Source organism: Zalophus californianus, chromosome 4 (assembly GCF_009762305.2).
Source record: "Zalophus californianus isolate mZalCal1 chromosome 4, mZalCal1.pri.v2, whole genome shotgun sequence".
Classification (NCBI taxonomy): domain Eukaryota; kingdom Metazoa; phylum Chordata; class Mammalia; order Carnivora; family Otariidae; genus Zalophus; species Zalophus californianus.
In genome coordinates, this window is record NC_045598.1 from 29492113 (window position 1) to 29504306 (window position 12194).

The 12194-nt window shown below is 49.1% G+C and overlaps 1 protein-coding gene across 1 annotated transcript; it reads right to left on the minus strand.

Moving 5' to 3' along the window:
• Positions 1-9590: 9590 nt before the first annotated feature.
• Positions 9591-10052, minus strand: LOC113913304 (60S ribosomal protein L12-like). The gene is made up of 2 exons (XM_035726934.1): positions 9930-10052; positions 9591-9842 (listed from the first exon to the last, which is right to left on the minus strand). Exons 1-2 carry the CDS (start codon positions 10050-10052, stop codon positions 9591-9593), a joined length of 375 nt encoding a protein of 124 aa, XP_035582827.1.
• Positions 10053-12194: the final 2142 nt, after the last annotated feature.

Here is a 12194-nt window from a genome sequence, read left to right on the forward strand (position 1 = left end):
TCTGCAAAACTCTACTGTGACACACGTGGCTTGCCAATGAGTGTCCAGCCGGGTCTCAGGCAGGCAGCAGAAACGCCCAGAATCAGAGCGTGTAACAGTGGAAAACCATCTGCCAGGGAATATTCCTGGAGTCAATAATTTATCCTGCTGCTGGTGGAAGGTGGGCATCCAATGTACCTCTGCCAACCCCTGGGGCCACCCTCTCGCCCTCCAGCTCCCATCCCGGGGACAGCCACCCTTCCTTCTCTCCGGCTCCTTTAGAATTAAGATTTGTTCGATGAACCGATTGAACAGGAACATGGAGACCAGAGGGTTTTTTTTCCCCCTCTTTTCTCTTTTTATTTTGTAAACAGGTTTTAAAGGAACCCCATCAGATTTGGAATTTGGTACCATGGGGCCACCAGGGAAAGAACTGGATTAAACACGTGCCTGCCGGCGTCTACACTGGTCTTGAATCTTGTCCGTGACTCCAGCACAGAGGGAACAACTCATCAGTGATAATTTGGGAGCCACTGAGTCCCACTTGCTCTTTAAATGTTAGACTTTTAATGATTTAGGAACCAAAAGAATAACTAAGGAGCCCAGCAGTCATTATCTCAAATAATGAGACTTTTTAATGCAAAATCAATGTTTGTTATAATGAAAATAGATTCCTCAGCTCCTGCAGGGCCAAATGTACAAATCTTTTCGGCTGTTAAATAAAATGTGACGGCTCATTTTCAGGAGGATGGTGAGCGTTTTTATTCAAGAGTAAAAATAAAATGTCAGAACTTATTTACTTTTATTAAGTGCTCATTCTCAATCAGATACTCTAATCAATATCTAATTGGAGGCAAGGAAACGGAAAATAATTTTTATGCCAACTTGGGGAAGGGAAGGAAAGCAGAAGGAAAGAAGGTGAAAGAGGGCTGGCGAGTACATTTTTCGTCATCATAATTGCAAATACTAACTGAGCAGACGCATAGCGTCCGACGGCGCTAAATGCTTGACCAGCGTTGTGTTGTCTACCTGCTCGTTAATCCTGTGGAGATGGGCACTCTGTGGCCCCCATATACAGATGACAACACAAAGGCTTAGGGAAGAGAATTACCCACAGGCTCGTGTTTATTGTGTGGTGGAGCCAGGATTGAAAGCCAGGTCTGTCTGACCCCAGCCCTATTTATCTGTCCTCTCTACCTTTTTTAGAAAATTTCTTTTATTTCCTTTTTTTAAGTGAGCCATTCTTTTTTTTTTTTTTTAAAGATTTTATTTATTTATTTGAGAGAGAGAATGAGAGATAGCATGAGAGGGAAGAGGGTCAGAGGGAGAAGCAGACTCCCGGCTAGCAGGGAGCCCGATGCGGGACTCGATTCAGGGACTCCAGGATCATGACCTGAGCCGAAGGCAGTCGCTTAACCAACTGAGCCACCCAGGCGCCCTACATGAGTCATTCTTGAGAGGTTAGTTTTACCAAAAGAAGTTTTACTCCTACGACCACTGAAACTGTAAACGTAAAATAGTTTGTAGGGTAAAAGTTTCCCGAAAATATACTGCATACCTCTCAGTCTTGGGAAACAGAGTGCATTGAAAGTGATTTCACTTTTTTTTCAGTGACTCAGAACTGGTTTCCAGACTCAACTCAGATGTGAGGAATCTCTAGTCTAACAGGAAAGACAAAACACGCGAAGGAGTGAGTTGAAATCCTGGCTCTACTGTGTGGTACTGGGTACTTTGGGCAAGGCTTCCGCTCTCCTGTGAGAGGCTGGACCTTGTAATGCTTTATGATTTTAAGTTACAGGGAGATCGACCGCATCCGCTTAAGGAAGAAACTTCTAAGCGTTTGAGTTATCTGGAAAAGGTCTGGGCTGCCTCAGAAGGAAGGGAACACCCCATTCAGAGGATAAGGAATTAGACGAGCTATCTTCTGGGTGGGTCAGCAAACTTTTTCTATGAAGGATCCGAAGGGAATTACTTTAGGCTTTGCAGGCTGTATCGTCTCTGTCCCAGCAACTCACCTGTACTGGCATGAAGCAAAAGCAGCCAGGAACAGCAGGTAAAGGAATGAGTGTGGCTGTGTTCCAATAAAACTTTATTTACCAAAACAGGTGGAGGGCCAGGGCAGGTCATGATTTGCCAACCCCTGTTTTAGGCTCTTCTAATTAGAAACTGTATGACTCTCTTCTTGTTCCTTTTGTCACTGTGCTGGGCTGATCACAGGCATGAGGGCTGAGCATAGTCAATAATAATGAGTCCAGGGGCGCCTGGGTGGCTCAGTTGTTAAGCGTCTGCCTTCGGCTCAGGTCGTGATCCCAGGGTCCTGGGATCGAGCCCCGCATCGGGCTCCCTGCTCCGTGGGAAGCCTGCTTCTCCCTCTCCCACTCCCCCTTGCTTGTGTTCCCTCTCTCGCTGTGTCTCTGTCAAATAAATAAATAAAATAAAAAAAAATAATAATGAGTTCACTCTTACCTAATTCTTACTGTGTGCTGGGCACCTTTCCAAGCTCTTTATAGATATTAATTCCTTCACTGCTCACAACAATCTTTTAGTGTGGGTACTGATATTATTGTTATTATTCCCCTTTTACACATGAGGCTACTGAGGCACAGGGAGGTTAAGTAGCTCATCCAGGTTCGTGTAGCTGCTAAGACGTGGAGCTGGCTCTAAACACAGGCAATGCAGCTTCCCAGTCTGTACTCCCAACCACTGGACCACCTGATTTTTACTACATCACCTGGGGTAAGTTACTAGTCCTCAGAAAACGTCACCTCTCACCCTTAGAGCCCAGTAGCTTTGCCATCTTAGGCAAGTCACCTACCCTCTCTGCACTTTGGCTCCCTTGCCAGATGATGGGAATCATGGTATTTACCACACAGGGCTCGTGTGAGGCTGCTCGAGGATGAAGCCCCTTGTTTAGGACCTGGACCACAGCAGGTGCTGAGAAAAGTTAACTGCAGCCTTTCCTGCGGCCATTTATGGAGAGTCTCAGGATTGCTGAGAGACAAGGAGGGCCTTGTCCTGGCAATCGAAGTGACACCTTCCCACTGTCTCCTATGGTATTTGTTAAAAGAAAAAAAATTTTTTTTTTTTTTTTTAGAGTTTTGGTAAAATTTTACTTTTCCTGTAAGGAAGTGCTCTGACTCTCATTGCTGGGGGGCTGGCGTGAATTATGCCCTCATCAGGGGGTTCGAATCTCTCTGGAGGTGCTTCTATGGCAGGCCCCAGTGGGGTCTGCTCTGGGAACTCTGGCCCCAGGTTCTGGCCACTCCAGCCAAGGGCCAGACAAACATGGGGACCTCACACTACCAGATAAGGACTGTGAAGCATTTATCTATTACCTGGTGAGCACCCAATCCTATTGAAATGTACCAAGTGCTCCCTTTATGCCTGGCCCTGCGTTCAGGAATTTTTGTACATTACTTCATTTTAGCCTAATAAACCTCTGTTGTCATTTCTAGGACGATTATTCCCATTTTGCAGAGGAGGAAACTAGGGCTCAGAGATATTAAGATACTTATCCAAGATCACCATTAAGTAGTGCAGCCACCACGTGGCCCTAAGAAGCCTGCTCCTTCCTCCCCTTTGCTGTATCTGTTATGGCAGCAAATCCTCTTGTTTCTACCTGAAAATCACTCCCCACACCCAACTTCTTGTCATTCCACTGGGCTAGGCTGACTGCAGTAGCCTGCCAACTGGTCTTCCTGATTTTATTCTTGCATCTCCATCCATACTTTATTCTCAAAATACTAGTCCATAGGACCCTTTTCTTAAAACTCAGCTCGACTGAGGCATAATTTACATGCAATAGAACTCACTAATCTGAAGCATACAATCCAATGAGTTTTGACAAATTTAAAGTTCACCACCACTACAATCAGGATAAGGAACATCTCCATGAATGTGTGTTCTCAACAAACATTTTCAGTTAGGGGACGCCTGGGTGGTGCAGTTGGTTGAGCGTTCGAGCGTCTTGGTTTCGGCTCAGGTCTGATCTCAGGGTCATGAGATCGAGCCCGGCGTTGGGCTCTCCGCTCAGCAAGGAGTCTACTTGGGTTTCTCTCTCCCTCTCTCTCTGTCCCTCCCCGCCTCTAAAATAAATAAATAAATCTTTAAAAAATATTTCAGTTAGATCATGCCACTCAACATTTTCTAAGGGTTCCCATCTCCCTTAAGTAAAAGTCAAAATTCTTACAAATGCCCAAGAGTGCTCTGGCAAAGGAAAGGCTGTGTTTACCAAACCTTTCTTTTTTCCTCCTGGGCCCAAAGAAGGCCTTGTTTCTTACCATCTGTGTGAAAAGGTAGGGCCGTATGACTCGTGCTGGCCACTGGAGAATGGAAAGAAGTGATGTCCACCTCTGCTAGTCCTGGGGACCTCAAATTTCTAGGAAGTTTTCCACTGTTTCTCTCCTCCTATTGTCAGCTGGGTGTGGAAGACCTCATTGTGAGCATTCTGAGTCCTGGAGGATCTGGAGTCGCTAGAAAGATGAGTTGAGCCCACATCAGGCCGGGATTCGAGAAGAGAGGCATCTTTACTCTGGTGAGCCTCTGAGATTTGGGAGGAGCTAGTAGCCCAGTGGCCGGTGTTGACTCCGACACAAATAAAGGCTCTGATCATTCTGCCCTGTGTCACACCTCTGACCTCATTAGCCACTGCCTTCCCCTGAATTCTCTCCCTTCTAGCCATACTTGCCCTGCCTCAGGGCCTTTGCACTTGCTGTTTGTGATAGGCTGAATAATGGTCCCTTAAAAGATATCCATGTCCTAATTTCTGGAACCTGTGAATGTCACCTTATTTGGCAGGAAGGACTTTGCAGATATGATTAAGGATATTGAAAGAGAGAGATTATCTGGATTATCCCAGGTGGGTCCAATGTCATCACACGTGTTCTTATAAAAGGGAGGTAGAGGGGGGGTGCCTGGGTGGCCCAATCTGTCTTTGACTCTGCCTTTGGCTCAAGTCATGATCCCGGGGTCTTGGGATTGAGCCTTGTGTCAGGGTCCCTGCTTGGTGGGGAGTCTGCTTCCCTCCTCTCCCTCTGCTCCTCCCCCTTCTCTTGCTCTTTTTCTCAAATAAATAAATAACATCTTAAAAAAAAAAAGAGGGAGGTAGAGGGAGATTTCACTAGAGGAGAGGAGAAAGCACATGGTGATGGAAGCAGAGCCTGCAGTGATGTGGCCACAAGCCAAGGAATGCCAAGACATGCTGGCAGCTACCAGAAGCTGGAAGAGAAAAGGAGTGGATTCTCCCCTGCAGCTGCCAGAAGGAACCAGGCTTTTGACACCTTGATTTTAGCTCTGGAAGACTCATTTCAGACTTTTGGTCTCCAGAACCATAAGAGAATACATTCCTGTTGTTAAAGCTGCTATGTTTGGGCGCCTGGGTGGCTCAGTTGGTTAAGCGACTGCCTTCGGCTCAGGTCATGATCCTGGAGTCCCGGGATCGAGTCCCACATCGGGCTCCCTGCTCAGTGGGGAGTCTGCTTCTCCCTCTGACCCTCTTCCCTCTCGTGCTCTCTGTCTCTCTCTCTCTCAAATAAATAAATAAAATCTTTAAAAAAAAAAAAAGCTGCTATGTTTGTGGCTTTTTTTTTTTTTTAAAGTAGCAACAGGAAACTCTTACCTTGTTTCTTCTGTCTGGAATGTTCCTTCCCCAGATAGCTGAATGGCTGCCCTCTTTACCTCCTTTATGACTTTGCTCAAATATTTGTCACCTTCTCAATGAGGCATTCCCTAACCACCCCATTTAAGACCACACCCTCTCCCCCTTCTCCATTTTTCTGTCTCCAGAGCATTTAATAACATCTGACCTACCATATTCTACTGATTTATTTTGCTTACTTATTTACTCTTCTCATTAGAATGTAAACCTTTATCTTTTTTAGTCATCGCTTTATTTCTTAGAGCAGTGCCTGGCATGCAGGGAACACACAGTGAACGTTTGTTGAATGAATGATGGACGGGGCCCATGGGATGGGGAAGTGTCTGCCCTTGCAGGGCCAGCCAGGTACCTGTGTTCAGGGCCCTTTGGAGAGGTCTCTGGCTTAGCAGCCCCTTCATTCCCCCTTTCCCGAGTCTCTCCTGGTTGTGGTTCTCTGTGGGACCCTGCTTCCAGGGAGCCAGGCCATAAGACTCGGTTGCAGATTAGGATAGTGCAGAATGGGGTCGACACCATGGAGAGGTACAGCTGGGGAGCTCAGAGGGAGGTGGGGTGATCCCAGGAAGAGGGTCCTCCAGATGGGTGGAGGAGGTCAAGATGGATCAGGGAGGGGACAGGCTACGCAAGCAGAGACCACAGTGAGTAAAGGCCCATAAAGGGTCATAGTGGAGATGTGTTGGGACAACCTAGCAGTTTCCTTTCATAGAAGTAGAAAATGTGTGTGTGTGTGGGGGGGGCAGAGAATTGTGAGGGGCTAGAGGGATGGGCAGGGGGCTAGATTAGAATGGGCCTTAAATGTCACTCCAAAGAAACAGGCTTCATTCTGCAGGCGATGGGTGGGGGGCATTAAGGGTTATGGAAGGGGTATTCAAAAAGCGGACAAATCTACCTGTAATTCTAACATCAGAACTTACCAACCATCTCCACTTTTTTGAGAGCCCTGCTGGGGGTCTGCCTGTGTGAGTATCCTGTGGCAGCCCCTGGGGTACCTTTTGGAGCTGGCTTTGTCTCTGCTCACATAGCCCCATCCATTGACCCCGGGGGTCCCTGAGGGACCCTCCTCCTTTGGGGCTGGCTTTTCCCTGCTGCTGCTCTCTCTCTTTGGGTAGGGACCCCAGGCCAGCCTTCAGAATTCAGAATAAGAAAGTCATCTCTCTGAGTCATGAAGTAGCTGAGAAATCCTCACCGCATGGTGGAGAGCAGAGGGGGAGTGACACTCATCCGCCTAGAACCTGGTTCACAGCCTAGACGGCTCCATAGCACTGATTTTCATGCTAATGGTCCAGCTGCCGGTTGAGCATGTACTAGGCTCTGGGTGCTGTGCTAGGGGAGCTACCAACAGGACTGTGGGTGCTCAGGACAACCGCGGAATGTCAGGCTAGCTCCGCATTTTCCAGATTAGGTGACTATCACTTAGGGAGGTCACCAAACAAGGGCCAGAGCCTCAGATGGAAGCCAGCCTGCCTAGCCCATAGTTGGGGTTTCTAACAGCTGTGTACTACCCAACGCCACCTGCAGAGCTTCTTAAACTGGGGTCCATGGATGGATCCCTGGGGTTTGTGAATGGGAATGGGAGAAACAATTACCTCTTATTTTCAACAAACTCTAACTGGCATGGAGGTCACAAACCGCAGTAGAATTTGTAGTGCCAGCACTCAGTCACTGATAAAAATCACAAATGACAGACATTATAGCTGTTTCAACTACCTTGAAATATCATGTATACTACCTTGAATTTATAGTTGCTTTAAGAACGCCACTAGATCGTACTACTTCTTACATTAATAAGAAAGCTCTTATATTTCCATTTCACAGATTCAATTCTTAATATTTTGATACCTATATTTCAAGACAATTGGTTCTCCTTGTAATCCTAGGATTTTGTTTTCTGCATTTAAAAACATCATTCTGAGACTATGTGTTCAGCTCTCCTCCTGTCGCATCTCATAGAATCCTCACAATGACCCCATGAAGGAGGTATTAACTCTCCACTCCATAGATGAAGAGACAGGCTCATAGAGGTCCAGGGACTCATCCAGGGACTCATCCAGGATCACCCAGCTAAGGCAGAGTGAGGATTTGAACCCAGGTCCTGCCAGGTCCTAACCACCCAACTTCCTTTAGGATCTGTCCCCTCTTCCCGCTTATCCTCAGGCTTGGGCCCCAGCACCCAGGTTAGCGTGTGTTTGGCAAGAGTAAAGAAGAGCCCCTAGAGCCCCGTGCTCCTGACAATCGTCTTCACTTCCTTCCCCAACCATCCCACCTTCACCACACCATCTGCCTGGGAACCTATCCAGACTGATTACGTTATCCCTTTATCCTTTTTCATGTTAGTCACCACGAAAATCCCCAATTACCCCTCAGCCCCTGCTGTCTCTGTATTTCCACCAATGTGACTCCCTCCTTCCTGACTCTCTATGGTTGGTCATCAGCAAAACCTTCCCTGTCCTCACGCTGGTCCCTGAATGATGCCCGTCACCTTCAGACTCTAGTGGAAATTATGCTTCCCACCGAGGACACAGCCTCCCTGCAGCCCTCTCAAGGGGTGGCTTTCTATTCCAGCAGCCCTTGGACCGCCAGGCCTGGTGTGTGGGGGAGGTCCTCTCCTTGCTTGTCATTGTCACTTTCAGAACATCCCTATTTGTGTGTCCCCACCAAAACTGCTCTATTGAAGTCATGCCACCAAACCATCTCCCTTTGATACTCCTCCTTGTTGCGGCCACCTGTGGACCCCTAGTCACCCCACTCCCATCCCTGAAGATTTAAAAATTCTGGTCTGCCGTTTCTCCAACGCGACCCTATCACGGTTCTTGGTGATTTCAATCTCCATAGAGAGGATCCCTCTAACAGCCTTTCTTCTCACTTCCCTCACCTCCTTGCTCTGTCTTCTCTCTGTCTTTCAGCCCCAAGGTCATATATTAGTGCTCACTTTAATAATAATTGTATCCCCTCCAAAACCTCAAGCGAAGTCTCAGCCTCCTTTCTGAACACCACCGTACCTCCGCAGCTCACTGGGTTTCGGGTGGTGTCACTGCATGGTCTCCCGGAAGAGGCGGCTGCCCCTCCACCGGCACAGGGTGGCGGGGTGGGTGGGGGGGCTGCTGCTTCTGGCACAGAAGGCGCAGGCGGAGTGAGGTTCCAGACTTTTAGGCTTGTCTCCACGAATATCCTCATCCCGTATGTCAGACGCCCACTCTTTACCTGTCATAGACTTTAAGGACATCTTTCAGCTCTTTGGCATTTCTCCTTGTTAATAACCAATTAAAGTTACTCAGTCAAATCCTGAGTCCAGTTTTCAGCCCCGTGGCAGTAGGAGACGAATCTCCTTTAAAGATGCCATGGGACCCTGTGGTTTTCAAAGCATACCTTACGTGGTCACTTGGCTTCCCCGGGCCCCCCATTGTATTTTTGCAAGGCTTTCAAGCCACCTTCACAGACCTGATCATTGTAATTTCCTCCAGATCGATCAAGCCCCAAAGCCACTCGATACCACAATTCTCAACTTCCCTGTAGCACAGGTTAAAGTTTAGTATTTGCGAAGCCCCGCATACCTGAGTTCTCCACTCCACCTTCCAGCAGCATGTGGGTCCCCGCTCTCTTCAGACGGACAGGTGATCCAACTGCTAAACCCCATTCTGAAGGTCTGCTTTCTAGGACCACACCTGGTACCAACTGCGTGAGCCCTGGGGCCCGATGGACCAGAAAGAACCCCTGATCCAAGGTGGCCCTGTCAGATTTTCTCTCCAGGTAATTTGAAATCGGGCTTGAGAGAAGGCGAGGTTCTGCAAGGGGCAGAAATGCAAGGGCTGGGTGGGGGGTGGGGGGGGTGGAGGGGTGACACCTCCCACCATGTGCAGGGAGGGGATTCCCCCCCCCCACTGGTTGTCAAATGATCCTTTATTGAAACATTTTCCTTTGTAGTTAACTAGCCGGGCATTCCAGCGCACCACTGTTGATGTCATCTTATGATGTCATGAGGGTGGCAGCCATCTACATTGCAGCCCACAAACTGGGCAGTCCCCAGGATCTCTTTAATGGTTCCAGAGAGTTCTCTCGCTAAAGATCGGTGTCGCATCTGTCGGGCAATATTGACAATCTCATCAAAAGTGATATTTCCACTGTGCTTAATGTTTTTCTGCTTCTTTCTGTCTCTTGGTGGTTCCTTGAGGGCTTTGATAATCAGGGCAGAGGCAGAAGGTACCACTTCAATCTGGGCCTATCTGCTCTGAATGGTCAGTTTCACCGTAATCCTTAGACCCTTCCAATCACCAGTTGCCTTGGTGATGTCATCACCAACCTTTTTTGGAGACAGAGCCAGCGGGCCTATCTTCGGGGCCAGGGCAGACGCGGCACCGACTTTGCCACCGGTGCACCTCAGGTATACGACTTTGATCTCGTTGGGGTTGAACTTAGGCGGCATGGCGGAGGTGGCTGGTGTCGGATGAACCCAGATTCGGGACGACCGAAGAAAGTTGCACCTTTGCCTCCCCGAGCTGAAAGCCAAAAGCGCAGGGAGGGGATTTAAGGAGCCCTGTGGAGAATGGAGAGAGGCTTGTGCTGATTCTGTCCCGCCTTGGGGCCCAGAGATATCCCTAGGACCTTATAATAAATCCTTCCTTTCTGCTTAACTGGAGTGGTTTTATTTTTATTTGCAATTAAAGTCTTACATATCAGTGCTGCCATTTATCGAGCATTTCTATATGTATCAGGAGCCATGCTGAACCTTATCACGTCCTGTGGGACCCAAGCAGGCCACTTCCTGCCCATGCAGCCCTGCGGGGCCCCTGGGCTAGGAACAGGACCCGGGTTAGCACACAGCCCCCAACGGGGAAGAGTCTTCCTTGCCAATTTCCGATGCAGCTGCTCTGAGGCTGCCCTGAGGTCTTTTCCTGGCACCCAGGGGGTGCCCCAGCTGCCCCAGAGCCCCAGGCCTCTCCTCCTCACCCTGGCACATGCCCCTCCTCCCTCCAAGCTGTCACCACAGGCTCCCTGCTCCCTGTCACCTCTGTGCCTGAGGCTCCAGGTCTCAGCCAGGCTCTGGCTTGAGCTTCCTCACCCCCTCTCCTGACCCAGCTCAGGCCCACCCAGTGTCTGGCTCTTTCTCCCCAGTGCCTCTGGAGCGCCACAGTCCCCTTCCCCCAGGCCTGACCCCAGAGCCTGGAATCTATTGTCCTCCTCCATCCCAGCCAATCCCCAGCGCAACCTGACAGCTCCCCCATTATGGATGCACATTTACAAACAGCTCATTTACATAGAACACGAGGGAACTGCTTCGGTCGGTCTTCAGAAAAAAGGAGACTCCCGGTCACCTAGACAGGGTGGATCCTGAGATTAGCGAGCCTCCTGCCCTTCCTCCCTCGTTCTAGGCAATTCGGGCAGCCAGGCCAAGGGTGGGGGCGGGGAGGGTGAAATCAGCCTGACCGGAAAAAAAAACGGGACGTTGGGCAGGCAGATGCTGTTTAGTCTGCATTTATTCATTTGTTCCTTTTTTGGAACAATTTTTATTTCTTATCTCCATAAGCCCTTATGCAACTTCAGGGCCTGTGTTTCCGTCCCACCCAGGCCCCAGCCCTCACTGTTACCCTGTACTCCCCCAGCACCATCCAGTTTGTATTTCAAAGACTAGTGATCAGGGAGCAGAAAGGCAGGGTGTGCTGTGGGGAAGAGGAGGGGCTTTGGAGTCCAGAAGTCCCCATATTTGAATCCTAGTGCCATGTTTAACAAAGGACGCTTTCGGGGCCTCAGTTTCCCCACTGGTACGATGGGGATGATAATGTCAATTCCATCGAGAGCGTTTGAGGAAAGGGAGTGTCTGGGCACATAAAGCATCTGACCTGGAGCTGGGTGGAAGATAAAGATCTGTAAGTGGTGGCGGTATGACTAAGGTTTAGGAAACAGAAACATCCAACCACATGCCCCAAGAGGGTGGGTTCCTCTCCCAGTCTTCCAAAAGATCATCTCTTGCTCTGACCCAGGCACAGCGGCAGGCAGAGGATACAGTCCATCTGTTCCCCCGCATTTAAATTAGTTCACATTCTTCTCTGGAAACGGCCCCTCTCGTCTTGTTCTGTCCTTTATCTGTTAGTTCCTTCTTTCCCCCACCCCACTCACCCCAAGAAGGTGACAGATGTGGACCATGGGTGGGGGAGGCAGGCAGGCAGGGTTGGGACATGATCATGCAACAGTGTAGAATGTACTACTATGAGCCAGGTGTTATGCTAAGCTCCGCACATCCATAATCTGCAATCTTTAATCACCAACATGGTGCACTCGTGGCAGGCATTTCCCACTGAACCCAGGAAAGTTCTCAACAGTGTCGTGATCCAGGAGTGATGTCTGCCATGGGGGGAGGCCACGCATTTGTCAAGACTCTTTTTGCCTTCTCAGCTGGGTGCATTTGGGAATGTGTAGGAGGGACCGTGGGCTCAGGCTGGGGTTCAGGTGGGCTTCCTGGGGAGATGACTTTGACCTGACATCTGTAGGATGAGTAGAGGGTGGTCAGCCAAAGAAGGATGGGTGAGGGAGCAGCGTGAGATATGAAAGAACATGCGAGGCAGGTAGG

Bases quoted from the DNA above. Each gene is read 5' to 3' on its own strand.
- LOC113913304 (XM_035726934.1), bottom strand. From the start codon at position 10,052: ATGCCGCCTAAGTTCAACCCCAACGAGATCAAAGTCGTATACCTGAGG. The intron at 9,843-9,929 runs GTTGGTGATGAC...AGATAGGCCCAG, and splicing joins TGGCTCTGTCTCCAAAAAAG to ATTGAAGTGGTACCTTCTGC.